Consider the following 14,181-nt stretch of genomic DNA (forward strand, 5'->3'; position numbering starts at 1 on the left):
GTTCAATTTTGGGACGTTTATTTTTAAATTTATTCATTAATTATCTGGATGTAGAAGTAAATAGTGAGGTAGCAAAGTTTGCTGATGACACTAAATTGTTCCGGGTAGTGAAAAGTGAAACTGATTGTTGGGGGCTCCAGAAGCATCTCTCGAAATTGAGTAACAAGTATGATCAAGGAAATTGAGCCCCTCCCTTTTGAAACCAGGTTGCAATGCCTTGGTCTCTTCAGCCTTGAAAGACGTCGTTTAAGGGGTGACTTGATCGAAGTGTATAAAATCATGCATGGGTTAGAAAAGGTGGATAGAGAAAATTATTTTCTCTTTCACACAATACTAGGACGAGGAGGCCCTCCCTGAAGCTCATAGGTAAGAAAGTGAGGACAAATCAAGGGAAATATTTCTTCATCCAAAGGGTCCTTGGTTTATGGAATGCACTTCTAGAAGAGGTCGTGACAGCTGTCAGCCTGGAGAGCTACAAGGCAGGATTAGACAGATTCATGGATGCCAAGTGTATCATAGGTGGTTATTGAAACGGATGTCCATGTGCCGCCTCTATGTTGGTTGAGGCAGGCAGGATTCCCTTGAGTACCATTTGTTGGGGGTCAAGGGAAAGGGAGGGTCTTGCCTTCTCTTTCTGCTCAAGATCCCCATGGACAATTGGTGGGCCACTGTGTGACACAGAATGCTGGACTCGATGGGCTTTGGCCCGATTCAGCAGGGCTCTTCTTAGGTTCTTATGTTCAAAACGTCTCCAAGGAAAACCTCCCAGCCCAGGGAGGCCCCGCTGACCGTGCTCCTCCAAGAGAAACTCTTCCAGAGACACCCACCCACCTCCCCCCGAGCGGATCTCAGGTCTCAAGTTGTGGCAAAGCAACACAAAAGGGGCATGTGAACATCTCAGTCTGCAATTCATTTTTTTTTAATTAGGATCATTTATTACTACTTTCAGCGCTGCGTGTCGTTCACTTTCTGATCAGTAAAAAAAACAACCCTACCCCCACCCACCCCCGAAAAATCCCACCAGTCACCAGTAAAACCACCAATGACAAAATTGTCGAAAAAAGAAAGAAAATAAATACATAAAAACTCGACCCGGCCTCAGCCCATTCCCTGCCCGCCACAAAAACCCCACATCCCGGGCTCTCCGCAATCCGCCACTCTGTCCAGAACACCGCGAGGATTAAAGCGGCTGGGTCCCGTCGAAGGACCGGAAGGCATCGGCGAAAGGCGGTGTGCCCCTGTGCCTGCAGACCCGCCAGTCCAGAGGTTCCTGGTTTAAACAAGGCTGACACAAGGTCCTTCTTACAGAGGAGGAAGGGGCGCGATGCCCACCAGCTACGAGCCTCGGCAGCCGAGTCCTGCCGCTCAGCAGCCTGGCTTCCTCATCGAAGTGACATCTGAGGTGACGTTGAAATCCACGCCGAGGCTTAGCTGGTGTGCTGTGCTTTTGCCCCGTGCAACTGGTCCCTCTGGCTCTCTCCAGCCTCCTCCTCCTCCATGGCCATTTCCAGCGGTAAGGAAGACAGAGAGCCCTGTGCCCCACACCCATCCTCCATCGGTTCCAACATGTCGTTTAGGTCCATATACTGTATCTCCACGTCATAGAGCGGGGAGACCTGAGAGGCAGCGTTACTCTCACAGTCGACACAGGCCTGAAAGGGAGGGAGAGAAAATACATCAATGGTTAGAATAAATTAACGCTTGTTCCCTGAATGGCAGGCAATTCTCCAAGATATGCGGAGACTCTAGAAAGAGTAGCAGAGTAGAGCAACCAAGATGACCCAGGGCACCAGAGGATGAAACGTCCGACGTAAGGGGTTGCAGGAACTGGGCCTGGCTAGTTTAAGAAGGACAAGAGGAGACATGATAGCCGTGTTCCAATATTTGAGGGGCTGCCACAAAGAACAGATCCACCGATTTTCCAAAGCACCAGAAAGAAGGACAGATGGAAGCAAGGAAGGAAGAAGCAATGGATGGAAACTAATCCGGGAGAGAAGCTACCTAGGAACTTCCTAATCGTGAGAACAATCAGGTCACAAATTTGAATCATTGGCCTCCAGAAATTATGGATGCTCCATCGCTAAAGGTATTTTACGAGAAGCCTAGATTACCACTTGAGCAGAATGGTACAGAGCACAGGTGAAATGCAGTCGGTTCTCACCAGTTCGCCTGAACTGTTAATTAATTGCTTAGGTAGTTCGGAGAAATAGTTAAAAAAATAAAATGCAAGAGAAGTTTTGTATCCCTCTCTCCCTTCAGTGAATAGCTCCACTTAACAATTGCATCTCGAATGCAGCCATCACATGCTGAACCAAGCCAATAAACAACAGAACCTGACAGGATGTAGGCCAAGGAAACCCATCAAGTCACCCATCTAGGGAAGGGATTAACCACTTCCCTTCCGGAAGAAAGATAAGATTACAAACGTTTTCATTATAAAGAGTATTAAGTAACACTTCTGTGATCAGCAGATACTCCCTGGAGTTTCCGCAAGATCTTTCATAGCTGCCACAGTGTCGGCTACTTGTTGTTTCTTCCTGGGGGGAAAGATACAGGGGGACACACAATGATACAGCTTGATCATACAGGCCGAGAATTTAAGGCACGGATGGTCCAGCCAGCTGCGTTGCTTCTGCTGTGAAGCACCCAATTTAGAACATAGAGAACACAGAATAATAGTTGAAAGGGTTAATGGCTTTCAGTTGGCCTGAGCAGCTGCTCTTATAGTTTCCCACTCAGCTGCTGTGTTTGCTTTGGGGTTGACATTTTTTTCTTTTAAAAGGGGGGAAATGGCTGTTTTAAGTTTTCTGCATTCTTTAGTGGTCCCTGGCACTATCCTTTTGGGGTCACAGGTGGATTCCTCCCCGTTCGGTCCAGTTTGCCTGAACAAGTAGCAACCCGCAGGTGACATTACAACGATGTCACAGAACCGTTCATTTGGTGCTGGTCCATGGGTGCTGCCATCTTTTTTTTTTGGGGGGGGGGGGGTGTCTCTTTTTTTTAGAATTTTTTCCCACTGTGCATGTTGGCACCATCTTGTTTTCAGCATTTTTGGGGGGGGGGGGGGGTTTGCAGCTGTGCACGGGTGCACAGTGTGATACAGTCTGTGATACACAGTCTGTGCGTGCTGCACTCTCAAGGTGTAGCCACGTGGCCCAGGAGGAAGCAAACCAGCAGAGAGGTAAGTTAGAACGCACTCTTTTGGGGTGTACGCCCTTCACTCTTTTTTAAAGCCTCTAGCGATGGCAAACTATTCCACTGGTTGACTGGTCTTACCCTTAGGAAAGTTCTCCCTAGTCCTAGGTTGCTTCTCTCTTTGGTTATTTTATTTTAGTTTATTTTTTTATTTATTTATTGGATTTGTATGCCGCCCTTCTCTGTGAACTCGGGGCGGCTAACAACAGTGATAAAAACAGAATGTAAAAATCCAATAATAAAACAGCTAAAAACCCTTGTTATAAAACCAATCATACATACAGACATACCATGCATAAATTGTAGAAGCCTAGGGGGAAAGATTATCTTAGTTCCCCCATGCCTGACGACAGAGGTGGGTTTTGAGGAGCTTACGAAAGGTAAGGAGGGTGGGGGCTATTCTAATCTCTGGGGGGGAGTTGGTTCCAGAGGGCCGGGGCCGCCACAGAGAAGGCTCTTCCCCTGGGCCCCGCCAACCAATTTTCCATCCATTGTTTCTTGTTGTGCCTTTTGGTGCTTCGGAAAATAGATCCGATTCCCTCATTTTTATGAGCAGCCCCTTCAAATTCCCTGACAGAAAGATTAATCCGTGGAACAGCTTGCTACCAGAAGTCGTAAATGCTCCAACACTGGAAGTTTTTAAGAAGAGATTGGATAACCATTTTCTGAAGCGGTGTAGGATTTCCTGCCTTAAGCAGGGGGTTGGACTAGAAGACCTCCAAGGTCCCTTCTCACTCTCAGTTCGATTCTGTTTTAAATATTGGAACAGTGCTATTTTATTGTGAGTTGGACCAAGGGGAAATTTCCCGAGACCAATCAAGTTGGTCATGCCCACCCAGTCATATGACCAAGCCACGCCCACATAACTGGTAGAGAAAATTTTGGGATTTCCCCACTGGTATATAGCCTCCTGCTTGAGCAGGGGAATTGGACTAGAAACATAGAAACATAGAAGTCTGACGGCAGAAAAAGATCTCATGGTCCATCTAGTCTGCCCTTATTTTCCTGTATTTTATCTTAGGATGGATATATGCTTATCCCAGGCATGTTTAAATTCAGTTCCTGTGGATTTATCTACCACGTCTGCTGGAAGTTTGTTCCAAGCATCTACTACTCTTTCAGTCAAATCATATTTTCTCTCGTGGCTTCTGATCTTTCCCCCAATTGACCTCAGATTGTGTCCCCTTGTTCTTGTGTTCACTTTCCTATTAAAAACACTTCCCTCCTGGACCTTATTTAACCCTTTAACATATTTAAATGTTTCAATCATGTCCCCCCTTTTCCTTCTGTCCTCCAGACTATACAGATTGAGTTCATGAAGTCTTTCCTGATACGTTTTATGCTTAAGACCTTCCACCATTCTTGTAGCCCGTCTTTGGACCCGTTTAATTTTGTCAATCTCTTTTTGTAGGTGAGGTCTCCAGAACTGGACACACTAGAATTCCTCCACAATCCCTTCCAACTCTGTGATACGGTTATTTCAGTGCCCGCTCGTTGCTCCCGACCTCCCTCCCTCAGCCAAGTGCTGCCATTTGCCTCCTCACCGTGACGTTAATGGCTTTGGGCAAGACCCCCTTCGGTACCCACGAATGCACCTCGGCCAGCTCCTTCTTCTGGTCGTCCGTGAATCTGGGCTGTTGCTTCTGGAGCTGCTTCAATTTCTCACGATCCGCCTGCAGGACAGTCTCCATGTCCCTGTCAAATAGAGGACGGGAGGGGGTGAGGGTCAGAAATGTCAGTCAACCTCCCTCTCTTGCGGGGCAACCAGAAGCAGCCCCCCCGCGGCACCATAAAGCCCTTCATGGCATCGGACCAGAATATCTCCGGGACTGCCTTCTGCCGCACGAATCCCAGCGACTGGTTAGGTCCCCCAGAGTTGGCCTTCTCCGGGTCCGGTCAACTAAACAATGTCGCTTGGCGGGACCCAGGAGAAGAGCCTTCTCGGTGGCGGCCCCGATCCTCTGGAACCAGCTCCCCCCAGATATCAGAGTTAGCCCCCACCCTCCTTGCCTTTTGCAAGCTCCTTAAAACCCACCTCTGTCATCAGGCATGGGGGAATTGAAATTTACCTTCCCCCTAGGCTTATAGAATTTATACATGGTATGCTTGTATGTATGAGTGGTTCTTTAAATTGGAGGTTTTTGCATTGTTTTTAATATTAGATTTGCTTACAGTGTCTTTTTATATTGTTGTTAGCCGCCCCGAGTCTTCGGAGAGGGGCGGTATACAAATCAAATCAAATAATAAATAAAAAAATCAATCAAAAAATCAATCAATAAACCTGTTGTGAGCAGGGCCACATCCAGCTCAGATGCTCAAAGATTTCGAGGACCGGGAGACAAATGTGTATTGATATTCTGGGCCCATGTTCTTGACACCCGAGAATGAGTTAGAGACTGGGGACCCACCAGAGACTGTAGCACCACCACTTATGGGATTGTGTGAGTCAGAAGAGGATAATTGGGAATCGGGGGAGGAGCCTTCCCCCCCCCCCCCTAGATGCCAGTGTTAGGAGGACAGTGTCTAGGCACGAGTACCTGAAAAGAAGGGGTTCTTGGCACGAGTAGCTCTACGGGACACGGCCACTTTCTCACTCGCTCCTTATCTCATAGATCAGTGATGGCGAACCTATGGCACGGGTGGCACACGGAGTCATATCTGCTGGCACGCGAGCAGTTGCCTTAGTTCAGCTCCAACGTGCATGTGTGCGCCGGCCAGCTGATGTCTGGCTTGCACAGAGGCTCTGGGAGGGTGTTTTTGGCTTCATGAGAGTCTCTGGGGGATGGGAGAGGGCATTTTTACCCTGCTCTGGCTCCAGAGAAGCCTTTGGAGCCTGGGGAGGGTGAAACACGAGCCTACTGGGCCCACCAGAAGTTGGGAAACAGGCCATTTCTGGCCTGCAGAGGGCCGGGGAAATTGTTTTTGCCCTCTACAGGCACTGAATAATGGGTGTGGGCACTCTCACATGTGCAATGGTGCACGCCCATGGTCTTTTGGCACTCGAGGGGAAAAAGGTTCGCCACCACTGTCAAAGACAATTTGGCTGCCAGCATAGACTAAAACATAACCTGTTTTGTACTGGACGTTTTAATAGCAATGTAGTTTGTAGTTTACATTCTGTGTATGTGTGTTTCTTTATTCCAATCGGACCCAGCCCAGACAGAACAGCACTCCTCATCCCCAAACTCCAACCCAAATTAAAGCAAACAACCCCTCCCTCACGATCCCAGCATCCCCTTAGCGATAACGAGAACAGAGGCTTCCGTTTCCTTCTCTCTCCGAGAGTCCTGAAAACCTTGACCCCAGGAGAATTTATTTATTTTAAATTTATTGGATTTGTATGCCGCCCCTCTCCGCAGACTCGGGGCGGCTAACAACAATGATAAAAAACAACATGTAACAATCCAATTTAATAAAACAGCTAAAAACCCTTATAGTAGTAGTAGATCCTTGGAACAAACTTCCAGCAGATGTGGTAGATAAATCCACAGTAACTGAATTTAAACATGCCTGGGATAAACATATATCCATCCTAAGATAAAATACAGAAAATAGTATAAGGGCAGACTAGATGGACCAGGAGGTCTTTTTCTGCCGTCAGACTTCTATGTTTCTATGTTTCTATTATAAAAACCAAACATACCATACATAACTTGTAATGGCCTAGGGGAAGGAATATCCTAACTCCCCCATGCCTGGTGATAAAGGTGGGTCTTCAGTAATTTACGAAAGACAAGGACGGTGGGGGCCGTTCTAATCTCTGGGGGGAGTTGATTCCAGAGGGCCAGGGCCACAACAGAGAAGGCTCTTCCCCTGGGGCCCGCCAGCCGACATTGTTTAGTCGACGGGACCTGGAGAAGGCCAACTCTGTGGGACCTTATTGGCCGCTGGGATTCGTGCGGTAGAAGGCGATTCCAGATGTGTTCTGGCCCAGTGCCAGAATCGAGCGGTTCCAAGATCCCACAGCAGGAGAGGGACTCACCTGGCGGGCAGCTGATAGGTCATCATGACCTTATCGTCGGTGTTGGCCATCAGCAACCAGATGGGATCCTGGAGGACGTATTTCATGAAGTGTTCGTTGTCCTCCGCCTCGGACCGCTTCTTGGCCCGTAAATCGTTCTCGGACGAGTCGATGCTGCCGAAGTATTTGCTGGTGTTGCTACTTTTGCTGCTGGCTGCGGGGGAAGAAAAGAGGAAGCGGGTTGGAGACAGGTAAGTGTCCTGACCCAGCTCCCCGAACACGACAAACTAAAGTTAACGCAAAGATTCCTTTATGAGGAGTGTCGACAACTCCGAGAAAAAGTTTCACTCTGGTCGTAGGCTGTCCGGCTGGAAGGGGAACATTTATCTGCCACATTTATTCATCTCCACCCTTCTATCCCCAGAGCTAGGGTGGGGCTTCACTAGCAGCAGTAGCTCTTCCATCCTGAGGACCAGCCCATAGGTTTCCACTGCTCTCCTCTCCTCTGCTTTCTGTGGATCTGTGCGTCAGGCACAGGACCCAGCTGTTCCTCCTCTTCCTCATCAGCCACCTCCAAACCTGAAGGCTCTGGACTCTCCACCTGAGGGCTGATGACCCAGGTGAGCTCTCTCTCTCTCTCTCCTCTGTCTCTTCTCTCTCCTCTCTCTCTCCTCTCTCTCTTCTCTCTCTCTCTCCTCTCTGTCTCTCTCTCCTCTCTCTCTCTCTGTCTCTCTCTTCTCTCCTCTCTCTTCTCTCTCTCTTCTCTCTTCTCTCTCTCTCAGCCCCATTCCTTCTTCTCTCTCGGAGTTCTCAAGTTTCCTTGACGCTGATGCTGACTCCCTCACCTCCTCCTCCTCTGTCCACAACAGTAATTTCACCCCAAACCGTAAACCAGATAAATGCGTACAGTAAGCGAGGTAACTTCATGGCTTTCCTTCTGGGGAAAGTTCAGGATGTCTGGTTTTTAAAAGAAACCCAGCTGACGGAAAACCACTCCCCCCAGATCCTCTCCCGTGCGACCCCATTGCTAGACTTACTGGTCCCGCTGGCGGAGGTGCTCTCCCCATTGGAGCCTGAGCCCATGGAGCCCGAGGCAGCCGACCCTGTGCCCGAGCGCGAATCTTCTTGAAGGAGGAGATCCAGGAGGTCACTGGAGCTGGACAAGTTGTCGTTGTTGGAGGAATCGTGAGCTTCCACCTGGAAAGGGGATGGATGGCCCAAGGTTAGGCTCAGGAAAGAGTGACCCGGAGTTACGCCCTGTTCCTACAGCCACTGTACTCTCCCTGCGGTTCTTGCCACCACCTCCATCTCATCCATCTCACAGCGCAGCAAAACTTTCCAGTTTTAAGAATTAAGTCCTGGATTTGGAGTATGCAACTCCCAAGAACAGGGGTGTCAAAACTCAAGGCCCACGGATTAGATCCAGCTCATGGGGAGTGGGAGGGCTTAGATCGGGCCCATGGTGCCTCTGCCAGCAAAAACAGAGGCTGGGAGGGACACAAATTCCAACCGGCAAAGCTCCACTTTCGCCGGAGGCCGTTGCGGACAAAAACGGAACCTCGATGAGCGATATCGAGCTGGCCACGCCCAGCCCTGCGAGATCAGACACAATCCTGATGGCAGCCATTGAGTTGGACACCCCCATCCAAGAATGGAAACGAGAAATGACTCGCTGCCAGGAACGGAGGCATCTCGGTGGCCAAACGTCCCCGTAGCTGCTGATCCGCGCCTTCCCCCAGATAATCGGAGATCTGAACCCGTTCCCAGGAGGGACGGAGCAGCCCTTTCGCCTCGGGTCCACTTACCATGCAGACTTCCTTCGGCGGGCCGAGTTCGCTCGCCAGGCCTTGCCCGCCGTTCACTCCAACCCAATCCGTCGAGGTGCCGGCTGGTCCCGCTTGACCGCTCACGCCGGCTTCTTGCCAGTCCCCCGGCTTGGGCAGCTCTTCCATCTGGAGCAGGTTAAGCTGCAACGGGGAGCTGCACCGCGACTCAAAGAGCGGGGATTCGGCCCGCTCGGGCTGGCTCATCGAGTGCGGCGTGGAAGACCGGGAGAAGACCTGAGGGCCGGATTCGGGCCCGGGTGTTGTTGGCCTGGCGCTGCTAGGCTGCGGGGCTCCGAAGGGATAAACGGGATCCGCGGGAAAGTACGTCTGGGGAAGGGGGTTGTTGATCTGGGGGAAGACGTAATTCGGCAAGACGAGGGCAACCATGGGGCCGACGAGGGGGGCGGGAAACTGAGGGGCTGACATGGGATTGTGCGAAGGCTCGGTGACAGGAGACGCCAGTGGACGAGGGGGGAAGACGGGGATGGGGTAGGTTGGCATAATAGCCGGATAGGACATGTTTGGGAGGGTGGGCTGGGAAGGTCCGGAGGGGTCCCAAGGGGCAGCGGCTGGGGGACAGGGCAGCTGCGGGGGTGAGCCGAGAGAAATTTGGGGCGAGCTGGTGCTGTCCGACGATTTGTTCTGCCGGATGCGTTTGGCCTTGGACCTCCGGCTGCGTCCCCGGCCGTTGGGCCCGCGAGGTCCATGGCGTAGGCCTCGGAGTCCTGGGGAAGCAAAAAAGGAGAGGAATGAAGGACGAGGGGAAAGAAAAAGGAGGAGGGAGGAAGAGGAGGAAGGAAAGGAGGAGGGAGAAGGTGGAAGAGGGAGAAGTGGGAAGGAAGGAAGGAAGAGAAACAGTGAGGAAGAAGAGAAAGAGGAAGGAACCTAAGAAGAACCCTGCTGAATCAGGCCAAAGCCCATCGAGTCCAGCACTCTGGGTCACAACAATTGTCCATGGGGATCTTGAGCAGAAAGAGAAGGCAAGACCCTCCCTTTCCCTTGACCCCCAACAAATGGGACCCAAGGGAATCCTGCCTGCCTCAACCAACATAGAGGCAGCACATGGACATCCGTTTCAATCACCACCTATGATAAACTTGGCATCCCTGAATCTGTCTCATCCTGCCTTGAAGCTCTCCAGGCTGACAGCTGTCACGACCTCTTCTGGAAGGGAATCCCATCAGCCAAGGACCCTCTGAGTGAAGAAATATTTCCCTTGGTTTGTCCTCACTTTCTTACCTGTGAGCTTTAGGGAGGGCCCCCTCGTCCTAGTATTGTGTGAGAGAGAAAAGAATTTTTCTCTATCCACCTTTTCTATCCCATGCATGATTTTATACACTTATAAAGGTGGACACGAAATCCAATCATCCAGGCCAATCTTAAAAGGTTAAATCACAGGAGTTGCCATAATTTAGCCTTTTAAGAAAAAAGGAGATGGTAGGCGGACCCTCAAAACCTCACCTCCGGACCTCCGTGTTTTTGCGATGCTGCGATTTCGCTGAGGCTCCCCTCGCTGGGAAACCCCACCTCCAGACTTCCGTTGCCAGCGAAGCGCCCATTTTTGCGCTGCTGGGATTCCCCTGAGGCTCCCCTCACTGGGAAACCCCACCTCCGGACTTCCATTGCCAGCAAAACGCCCATTTTTGCACTGCTGGGATTCCCCTGAGGCTTCCCTCGCTGAGAAACCCCATCTCCGGACTTCCGTTGCCAGCGAAGCGCCCATTTTTGCGCTGCTGGGATTCCCCTGAGGCTCCCCTCGCTGGGAAACCCCATCTCCAGACTTCCGTTGCCAGCGAAGCGCCCATTTTTGCGCTGCTGGGATTCCCCTGAGGCTCCCCTCGCTGGGAAACCCCATCTCCGGACTTCCGTTGCCAGCGAAGCGCCCATTTTTGCGCTGCTGGGATTCCCGAGGCTCCCCTCGCTGGGAAACCCCATCTCCAGACTTCCGTTGCCAGCGAAGCGCCCATTTTTGCGCTGCTGGGATTCCCCTGAGGCTCCCCTCGCTGGGAAACCCCACCTCCGGACTTCCGTTGCCAGCGAAGCGCCCATTTTTGCGCTGCTGGGATTCCCCTTGCAGCATCGCAAAAACACGGAAACCCAGCAGCGCAAAAATGGGCGCGTCGCTGGCAACAGAAGTCCGGAGGTGGGGTTTCCCAGTGAGGGGAGCCTCAGGGGAATCCCAGCAGCGCAAAAATGGGCGCTTCGCTGCCAGTTCAGAAAAAGCAGCAAAAAAACCTTAAACCCCAGGTTCATATCTCGAAAAGAGGGGTGTGTTTAGGGAGGAAGAGGAAGAAGAAAAGGACAGCGGGGCCCCTGGCACGCTCGGAGCTTCGTCCTTTTCTCGCAGACGTCTCGTGACCCAGCTAAGTAACATTATCAGTGCTACAAAGGAGTGGAGTTTTGCGGAGGAGGAAGAGAAGGAAAGAGGAAGAGGGACAAGAGAAAAAAGGGGAGGACCCAGCCTATGTCCTCTACCCCTCCTCCTCACCTCGCTGCTCGTGGGCCCAGGGGTGGTGCCGATCCTGCCAGCCAATCCTGGAGGGGGAGTTGAAGACGTGCAGCTGGCTGAGGTCCTTGAAGCGGGTGAGGAAGGAGTGTTCCTCCTTTTGGGTGTGGACGGACAGCACCTCCTTTGTCAGGCCCACCCGGCGGTACTGCTGTTCCCGGTCGGGGGTCACACTGGGAGGAGGGGCGCTGGGCGGAGTCTCTTCCATCATGATGATGTCTGGGGTGAAGGAGGAGGAGGAGACAACAAAACAGGGAAAGCAAAGATCAGACCATCGGTGGTTTTTTTCACCCATTCATCCATCTGGGAAAAGAAAAAAATCTTTCCCATTTAACACCTTAAATAAGCTACTCCTCGACTTACGACCATGCCTCAGTTCCAAACTTCCGTTGCTAAGCGAAATGCGAAATTTTATTTTCACCCCATTTTACAGCCTTCCTCGCCACGGTTGTTCGGCGGTTACACAAACAACCTGGTCGCTAAGCGAATCAACGGCTAACCCGTTAACGGTATCGGTCAGAAGGTTGCAAAAAAAAGGGGGGTCCCAAGCAACTGTCGTTAAGTATGAGTCAGGGGCCGTTAATTTTGATCCCATGACTGCAGGGGAGGAAACAGTGCAAGGGTTGTGAGTGGGAGGGGAGCTCCCAAGATTATTTTTTTTCCTCATTTGAGACGGTTGCTAAGCGAACGGTCATAAGTCAAGGTCAACCTGGACATGTTTCCCCTTTCAAAAACTACCTTGGATTTAAAAGAATCAGTGACTTATCGGCTTGATTCCGGTTAACTACGCAACCTTTCTTTGCAGATTTTTCGCCAAGGAAGGAAAATTAGGGGAATCATTTGACTTATAATCGCTTGCTTTGCGACCGTTTGAAGTTGTGACCGACAAATCCTCTCCCCCACCAAATTTTGCTTGTGATAGAACTCTGAAATTCCAAAAGAAAGCTCCCCCCCCCCTCGTAATAGCCATGTGAATATTACTTTTTTTGGAAAATTGGCATTTTAATTCCAGTTTGGGGCAAAAACAACCCTACCCACAGCCAAGAATGGGCTCACCTAACAACCGTCGCAAAAACAGAGTAATAAAAATGAGGTCATTGGGGTGAAGCCCACGCCCATCTTAAATGTAGATTATCACAGGATGTACAGGTTAGAAGGGACATTTAGGATCATCTATCTAGCCCAGGGGAGGCAAAGTTGGCTCTTCTATGACTTGTGGACTTCAACTCCCAGAATTCCTGAGCTGCCATGATTGGCGCAGGAATTCTGGGAGTTGAAGTCCACAAGTCATAGAAGAGCCAACTTTGCCTACCCCTGGAACTAGTCCATTCATTACAGGATGAATCACTTTCGCTAATTTCTAGTGTTTTTATTTTAATATTTTATTAAATATTAAATACAAGTCCATTAGAAAAAGGGCGGCTTATAAATATAAATAAATAAATTTAAATAAATATTTTATCTAATTTTTATATTGAATTTTATCTAATCTTTTTAAAAATATTTTATCTAATTTTTAAAATATTTTGTTTTATCTAATATTTTATCTATTTTTATATATGTATTTTACTAGCTAAATATCCGTGCTTTGCTATGAAACTATGTGATCTCGCCTGATAAATCGACACAGATTGAAAATTAATTAGTTACAATTGGCCTCAGCTCTTCCGTTCTTTCCCTCAGACTTGCCCCACAGAATCTTCCCATATCCTATCCCCTTTCCCTCAGGATTGCCCCACAGAAGCCTCCCCTAGCCTCCCCTATCCTATCCTCTTGTCTCCCTCAGGCTTGCTGTAGTGTCATGTCCTTTACTATCCCTTTCTTTCCCTCAGGATTGCCCCACAGAAGCCTCCCCTATCCTATTCCCCCTTCTCTCCCCCACCCTTTCCTCACAGAAGCCTCCCCTATCCTATCCCTTTCTCTCCCTCAGCCTTGCCCCACTGGAACTCCTCTCCTCTGCTTGTGTCTTGCATTTGGAACGGATTTTATTTTCGGGTGGGGAGGGGGAGTAGAACTCCTTAGCATCAGAGCATGTTAATAATATAAGAAATATTAATGATCTGGTGGTTTGTAGCCTTTAGGGTTCTGGAGATTTTGTGATAATGTGTGAGGGGCATTTTGCTTTTATATATATAGATAGATTTTATATAATTTTTAAATCTATTATTTTAAATAATCTTTTTATGCTGCTAAGCCACCCAGAGTCATTGGCTACCAGAGGAGCGGAAAATACCAGAAATAAATAAATAAATGGCCAATGCACCATCCGCTGGCAACGAGTCCCCATTGTGGAGGGCCAAATGATTGGGGTCAACTTAATTTTGATCATTATTAATATTTATACATATTTATTAAATATTACAATATTTATATATTTATAAAAGCAGATGCTTTTTTTAAAAAAAAATTAGCTGCTACAGGCTAAAATTTTGCTAGTCCTCAAATTATGACCACAACTGAGCCCGCAATTTATGCTGCTAAGCGAAACGTTTTATCAAAGTGACCTTTGTCCCATTTTACGACCTTATTTGCCATCGTGGCTAAGGGAATTCCTTCAAGTTGTTAACTGAGCCACTGCAGTCATTAAGAGAATCCATTTGCCCCATGACCCCTGGGGGGAGGGGTGGGAACACAGCGACTGTCATAAATGCGAGTCAGCTGTCAAAAAGCATCTGAAGGCCAATTCCATCAAA

At 49.4% G+C, this 14,181-nt stretch overlaps 1 protein-coding gene across 11 annotated transcripts in view; it reads right to left on the reverse strand.

The window, feature by feature from the left end:
* Positions 1-903: 903 nt before the first annotated feature.
* The window catches only part of PER1 (period circadian regulator 1), a 67,674-nt gene continuing 54,396 nt past the window's right edge, over positions 904-14,181 (reverse strand). For 9 of the 11 annotated variants that reach the window (XM_070726876.1, XM_070726874.1, XM_070726875.1 and 6 more), the window contains 6 exons: positions 11,471-11,707; positions 8,962-9,707; positions 8,194-8,353; positions 7,178-7,370; positions 4,740-4,890; positions 904-1,652 (listed from right to left, as the gene is read on the reverse strand). In XM_070726876.1, coding sequence (XP_070582977.1) covers positions 1,428-1,652; positions 4,740-4,890; positions 7,178-7,370; positions 8,194-8,353; positions 8,962-9,707; positions 11,471-11,707 — 1,712 coding nt within the window. In that variant the 3' untranslated portion in view covers positions 904-1,427. Of the gene's footprint in view, positions 2,538-4,739; positions 4,891-7,177; positions 7,371-8,193; positions 8,354-8,961; positions 9,708-11,470; positions 11,708-14,181 lie in introns of all 11 variants that reach the window. The other 2 variants (XM_070726885.1, XM_070726879.1) reach the window with 1 other exon arrangement.

Source organism: Erythrolamprus reginae, chromosome Z (assembly GCF_031021105.1).
Source record: "Erythrolamprus reginae isolate rEryReg1 chromosome Z, rEryReg1.hap1, whole genome shotgun sequence".
Lineage (NCBI taxonomy): Eukaryota > Metazoa > Chordata > Lepidosauria > Squamata > Dipsadidae > Erythrolamprus > Erythrolamprus reginae.